The following is a 7,302-nucleotide window of genomic DNA, read 5'->3' on the forward strand; positions in this document are numbered from 1 at the left end:
GACCTGTGGAAGAGGTTGGTGGAGCTGAGGAAGCCAAGGTCCAGAGGAGAGGTCCAGGTAAAACAACATGAAACACTAGAACTAATAACATACGAGGAAACAGGAGAAAAATAGTATAATACGCAATGTAAAGAAGGCTAACGACATAGAAAGAACCAGCAAGGGAGTGAAGGTAAGGCCGGGTATAAATAGGGAGTGACAAAGGAGGCGCAGCTGAAGAGTGTCAGAAAATCAGGACAGGTGTGTTCAATCAAGAGAGTCAGTGAGAAGGAGCAGACTAGAGCGAGAAAGAGAGAAGAGAGGAAGGTGCAGCCGGGCAAACCTGACAGTCAGAGCTCAGCAGTGAACACAGAGGTTGATACCTTTTACAGATTTTGAATTTTGACACACAAAATGTTCAGCTCTTTAAGGTCAACAATTGTGTGTATTCAACTTTTTTGTAACTTTTATACTTTTTAAAATATTCAGGTTTGTTCAGAATATTTTGCCCCATTCAAATGAATGGGAAAATCTTCAAATCTTCCTCCTCTTTCAGCCTTAACCAGTTCAGTATACCTTCAGTTAGAAAAACCATTCAGCAAATCTTTATCTATTAAAACATGTATTCAGCTTTTAATCAAATTTACAGATTTTGAATTCTCGCAGTTTACTTTTTATGGTGATTTTGGAAATTTCTCTGCTTGTGTGTGTAACATAACCCGTACTTCAGCCTTTTCACAATTGTTCTTGTTTTCTGCTCTTATTCTGTCAACTGTAAACTTTCACACACAATTCATACATGAAAACGGTAGAGAAAATGGTGAGGAATCAGAAAATGGCCTTGTTTTTGCAATAGGATGAATGGTTTTTGAATGACGTGGCATATTTGAGAGATTTGAGAGAGAGTGCCACCTCACTCTGAAAAAGACAATTTAGAAAATCCCTGCGAAGCAAAAGTGGGGGCATTTGTAAATCGCCACAGCTCCTTTATTTTGTGGAATATCTTGACATAGAGGTGATCGTTTTCATTGAAACCTCCTGCCGCTAATAGTGAAGAGATTTTTTTCAATAGGACTTAGTTTTTCTTCCATTGTCAATTGTTCGAAGCCCATGTTTGACTGAAATCTGCTGCAGTGTCCTCAAACTGCTGAGTCTCTTAATGATGCACCTGCTACTTTTACACTCACAAACAGCAACAGAATAACACACAGAATAACCCCCCCCACACACACACACACACACGTTGGTCTGCCTGCCTTTAAAATAAGAGCCATGCGATGTTCAGAAACAGATTCAATGTAAACGTTTTCAACAACCGAATGTCCAGTTCCTTTCAAAGCTCAGAGCTTTGCTCTTTGTTACTGTCAGCTAGTTTGTTTTGTCCTAGGAGAACACATCACACAGCGCCGTTTAGTCAGGCCAGCACTGGCTGGGTTGTGCTTGTGGTTATCAGGACGTTACAATGTCACTCTGAAGGATACTGCATATTGACTATAAGGGCCCCAGATTATAAACTGGTGTGAAATGAGTGCTCCATACGATGTCAGATTGTCAAAATAGAAGCCCCTGATTACAGATTAAGGTCACATGAAGGCCCCAAAATGTGCCTGACTTTCAAAATAAAAGCCCGTGAATACAAATTAAGCTCTAATGAAGGCCCCCAAATGTGCCAGATTTTCAGAATAAAACCTCCTCTTTAAAAAATAAGATTACATGAAGGCCACAAAATGTGCTTCATTCAAATGAATGGGGGAAATTCTACTTCAGCATGCTTTCAGCTAGAAAAGCCATTCAGGTGTCTAAATGTTCAGCTTTTTCAGGGTGATCCTTCAGCACTCAGCATCCACATGCATTTTCTGAAGAAAATGCATTTCTCTAGTCTATAGTTTGAGGAACAAGGATCTGCAAGAGTCCATCAGAAGGACTCTGGTCAGGTTCAGGTCTCCTACTGTTTTAGCCTGGGAAGCCTGCCCTTCTACTAACTGGACACAAGAGAAAAGGCACCTGAGTAATCAGGCAGCTTAAATTCCATCTGAGACTAAAACATGATGTTTATTTCAATCATACTGAAAACCTCCTACTTATTATGTATGTTTAAGATAAATGTTAAACATATTTAAGATTTAAAAGTACACTTTTTTGTTCTATACCATAAGAAAACATACCAACACATTCTGCACAACACAGCACAGGATATTAAAGTTGTGTCCAATATCTGTTTTACCTAGTTTGATTTCAACATACCCCAGATTTTCTCAAGTTTTTGTTGTACCAATTCTGTAAGGCTTTATATAACTCACTAGTAAAACATTTTGCTGTATCTAAGCTGAGCAGTATCCTCAGTAATCACATCCATCCATCCATTCTCTATACTCATTATCTCAACAAGGGTTGTCGGGGGGCTGGAGCCAATTTCTCAATACTCCCCTATCTAAAGAACAGATCCATGGAGGCATTGGGCCACAGTTAAATTGTGATGCCTGCAGTTTGGTCTTTTGCCATGATGCTTGGTCCTTTTACAGTGTATGACCTTTTTCTAGAGAAAATATTTAGTAAGTACATTAGTGAGTGGCTGGACAAGAAAAGAAAAGAAAAGGCCATGAGATGTGCAAAGGCATTCTCTTGGGCTCAGCAGCCACTAGGACTTTTGTTTGTCTCCCCAGGATATCACACATGACCAATTAGCAGCTCTGTTTTGTAACGGTCAATTAAATGCACCAACACAAAATGCTTTAAGTGCATATCCAATGCACGGAAAGTCCTGAAGCAGCCCTTAAACCTCCCAGAGGAATGTGATGAATGCTTTCAGAACATTTTACTTTACTTTAGTGCATATACGGTGCTGGCCTCGCATACTGTACACACACGTACACACACACTACCTCATATACTGTATATATGCATATATAAAAGAAAAGACTGTCGCAATAAAATGGTTGTGGTTGCCTAATGGTGTGTCAGTCTGATTTGTTTAGCCATCTCTGTTACAATGCGACACACAACCATTTATTGACATGCAACCGAACAGGACTAGGAAGCTAACAAGAATGTGCTGGGAAAACATTTCATTGAGGAATTATAAATAAGAGGAATCATTCTCAGTACCTTATGGTACACTCGGATATACCACTTAACTGCTTATTGAGGTCAATCGACAAGTGGACATGATATATGTATATGGACACATGGTCAGTCTTAAAATATGCAGGGAACCGCTTTAACACTCTCAAAATAAACTCTTGTTGCTGATAAATGTATTATTTTTCCTTGAACAGAGGGAAGAACTTCTGTACATTTTTACATTTTTAAAGAAGTGCTTAAGTGTCTTTAATAAAAACAAACTTTATTTTTAAAAAATTTACATAAACATCTACAATCTATCATTTTATACTTTATAATTACAATCATCTGGGCCCCGCAAGGAAGGCCAAGTCCCCACAATGTCAGTATTAGGTGTGTGTGCCCACACACACAGACACCCATTCAGTAATTAAAGTAAAATATGAGTTTCTATAATGAATCTTTAATGAGGATCTCAAACACCTGAAGCAGACAGTTGTTACCCTGGTAAAGACAATTACGTGTCTGTGTTTACTTTACAGATGCTTGTTTATAACCACAGAGGAAACTAAAAGTCGGTCCCTCTGGTGTTCCTTTGCTATCCTGTGTCCAATTTACATTTTTGATGCAAAGGATCTGATGTAACTTTGTGTAATTAATGTTTCTCGGCCTCATTATAACCTCCATTATAATCAGAAGAAAGGTCAGTTGTTGAAAAGCCAGAGTGTGGAGCTAAGATGAAGTCCTGCCTTTATCAGACTGAACCTGACTGAGCAGAGCCGAGTCTGATTCACATCTTCAGGTAAGATGATGATGTTCGCATGTTGTATAGATCATGGTCTGGTGTTTGCAAGTTGTTTTCTATTGTGCAGGGGCTGGAATGTTTAAAGCCTGATCACTGTTTATTACCTGTGTGTTTGTTGTGTGCTATCAAATGGAGCTTGTGAACAGATGAAGTTAGTCTGCACTTGTTGTCTGTTGACAGCAGATCTGTCTCCATCCAGCCATCTATCCATCTGTCTGTGCTGAGGAGAAATGGAGCTTTGGCCGCTTCAGGTCTCACTTGAAAGCCCCAGAGGTCCGTGACTAATTCTGTGCTTTTCATTGTGTTGCTGATTCTGGTGCACTGGTTTCATGTGAGGCTTAAGCTGATGTATGGTAATGTTACAGATAAGAACTTTAGGTTAAAAGGTATAAATATTCTGTGGTATAACTTGCTTTTCTGTGCATTTGTATCAAGACTATTTGTTTTCTAGTAACCACAAATAACACAACCTAACTTCATTTGCTAATGCCTGCATTCTTCTTCCACTGCTGAGTTGCTTTTCACTTATACTGTATAGTGACTGCTGCTTTTTTAAAGTGTTGTAGCTGTATACTACATTCATGAGGAACAATAATGATTTGAGATTAATGCAAAATATCAGTGTACTTTGTGTTCACATACACACCCTAGCATTTTGCTAGTAAGGACATTAAAGTATGCAGCTGGAACAAAACATGTTTACCATGTTGGAGCTTAAAACCTCTGCTACCTGAGAGAAGAGGAAACATTTACATCTTCAGATTTTGTGATAAATTCACTTCAGTTCATAATACTCTATTTAGCATATGCAGATCTTCAGCTCCATAATATTTGCTTGCAAAGGTAGTGTAGATATTGTTATTGCTTCCTGATTATTTGGACTGTTAATTATGCCACTTTTGTGTAAATAGTAATATTAATTTCAAAGTAAATGTAGTTTAAATGACATAGCCTGGCAGTGTGTTATTTTTAACAACACACTGTGTTGGGGCAACTGTGGTTGAGCGGGTTGGCGGCTCAATTCCCAGTTTCTCCTATAACAACATTTCATACTAGTTGTATGGAAAAAATTGTTTCTAGATCATTTTCATATAAAAATAATCCAGGTCATAAGTATACAACTAAATGTAAAACAGAGCATACAAATACATGGTACTCTCCCATGTATTTCTTCCTCGCCAACCTCTCCTTTGTGGATATGGTCTATACCACCACCACCATCCCCAAGAAGTTGGTTGGTTGCATTACTGCAGAAGCTGCACCGATCCGCCTGTCAATCTCCTGTTCTATCCTTCCCTCACTCGTGAACAAGACCCTGAGATACTTAAACTGCTCCACTTGAGGCAGGCACTCTCCACCAACCTGAAGGGAACAAGCCACCCTTTTCCGACTGAGAACCATGGCCTCGGACTTGGAGGTGCCTGTATCGGCCGTTATGTATTGAATGAATGATTTTTAATTGTGTTCTTTGGACTTTTTTTCTCATATTTAGTTGCATGTATATACAAAATTAATTTTTACATGTTAATAATGAGGATGAAACTCTGAACACACTGAAGTAAAATTCCATGTGACCCAGTATGAAATGCACCATTCACCAGGTGAACATGGACCATAACCCTTCTATGGACCATGAGCCTTGAAGTACACTCAGCCTCCTGATGTCCTGACTGTGACTCAACACTGACACCTCTCTACTTGTGTCTCCAGATTCAGACCCGCCCATGTCGACCAGTCACAGATCCAGCTCTGTTAATGGCACCAGGGAGCCTGACGGTGTCACTTTCTTCATTCTCCAGGGCCTCTCCAGCCTCGGTGACAGACAGATGATCCTGTTTGTCATTCTGCTGCTGGGTTACATCATCACTCAGGGAGGAAACAGCATGATCATCTTTCTGGTACAAAACAAAGCTGTCTGTATTTAGTGAGTATTGTCTCAGTCTGACCAAATTATTAGTTCTGTAATAATTGCCACTTTCCCCACACAGACACAGACTGATCCAAAGCTCCACTCTCCCATGTATTTCTTCCTCGCCAACCTCTCCTTTGTGGATATGGTCTATACCACCACCACCATCCCCAAGATGCTGGTTGGTTTCCTGTCAGATGTGTCAACCATCTCTGTCCCAGGCTGCTTCCTTCAGATGTTTTTCTTCATTCAGTTAGGCATTACTAGTCGTGGCATCCTGACGGCCATGGCGTATGACCGCTACCTGGCCATCTGCCACCCTCTGCACTACACTTCCATTATGACCCAGCACATCCAACTTCTCCTCATTGCAGGAGCCTGGGCCTTCGGCACCTTCTGCACACTGCCAGCCAACCTCATCACCTGGCACCAACCTTACTGTGGCCCAAATGTGGTTAAACATGGCTGGGGTGACCCGTCATCTGTGAGGCGCCTGGCCTGTGCTGACACCTCAGTGGATAACACTGTGTCCCTTTCCTTGGCTCTGGTTGCACTGCTGACAACAGGAGTCCTCATCCTGACCTCCTATGTCCTGATTGGTATTTCAGTATCAAGGATGAGTGTTGCTCAGAGGCTGAAGGCGTTTGGGACATGCGTTTCCCACCTTACAGTGGTGTCCATCTCTTACACTGCAGCTTCCTTTGTCTACATTTCCTACCGGGTAGGAAACCTGTCACCAGAGGTATGAGACATAATATGATTTTACAGTAATATTTATTATTGCCTTTGTTTTAGTCTATCTGATGTATAGTCAACAAAAATATTTATGAAGCTATTTTCAGTGTAAGTATTTAAATCATGACTATCGTTGACTTTCAAGGCTCATTCTTCACGTCAGAAATACCCCCAAGGTCAAGGTCAAGGTCAAAGGTCAAAGTGTTTATTTGTCATATGTACAGTTAGGAAACGTGTTTCCCTGTACAATGAAATTTTTACTTTGTCGTCCACATGAATGCCACACAATACAAGTGAAATATAAAGTAGATAAGCAATAACACAAATCTAAATAGGCAGTAAAATCACAAATCTAAGGCACTTTAAAGCAGCAAGTGAAAGAGGCAAATAAAAATACAACAAGAACACAATATAATGCATATAGAATATATGCTACGTGGGAGCCGTGGTGTGTAAATGCTCAGCAGTGAGTTTGCAATTGGGCATGTGCAAATTGACTATGTAAACAGCACAGATGGAATTACATGAGGTAGATCCTGAGTCAGCTGTTTAGGAGTCTGATGGCAGTCAGAAGAAAAGAGTTTTTCACTCTAGAGGTCCTGCATTTCACACTTCTGAGCCTCCGACCGAAGGCTAGGTATATGAACAGTTCGTACTGGGGGTGGGTGGGGTCCTTGAGGATGGAGGCAGCTTTCTTACACACCCTACAGTGGTAAATATTCTGCAGAGAGGGTAGTGGAGTCCTGGTGATCTTCTCCTCAGTCTTTACCACTCTCTGCAGGCGCTTGCGGTCCATAGCAGTAGTGCTGCCGTC

The 7,302-nt window shown here is 40.7% G+C and overlaps 1 protein-coding gene across 1 annotated transcript in view; it reads left to right on the forward strand.

The window, feature by feature from the left end:
- The first annotated feature begins 3,535 nt into the window (after nucleotides 1-3,535).
- LOC109952331 (olfactory receptor 6N1-like) overlaps nucleotides 3,536-7,302 on the forward strand; it is a 5,451-nt gene continuing 1,684 nt past the window's right edge. Inside the window, exons 1-4 of the mRNA XM_020587357.1 lie at nucleotides 3,536-3,841; nucleotides 4,025-4,117; nucleotides 5,555-5,757; nucleotides 5,839-6,495. Coding sequence (XP_020443013.1) covers nucleotides 4,075-4,117; nucleotides 5,555-5,757; nucleotides 5,839-6,495 — 903 coding nt within the window. The 5' untranslated portion in view covers nucleotides 3,536-3,841; nucleotides 4,025-4,074. The remainder of the gene's footprint in view (nucleotides 3,842-4,024; nucleotides 4,118-5,554; nucleotides 5,758-5,838; nucleotides 6,496-7,302) is intronic.

The sequence above is a fragment of the Monopterus albus genome, unplaced genomic scaffold (assembly GCF_001952655.1).
Source record: "Monopterus albus unplaced genomic scaffold, M_albus_1.0 scaffold454.1, whole genome shotgun sequence".
Classification (NCBI taxonomy): Eukaryota; Metazoa; Chordata; class Actinopteri; order Synbranchiformes; family Synbranchidae; genus Monopterus; species Monopterus albus.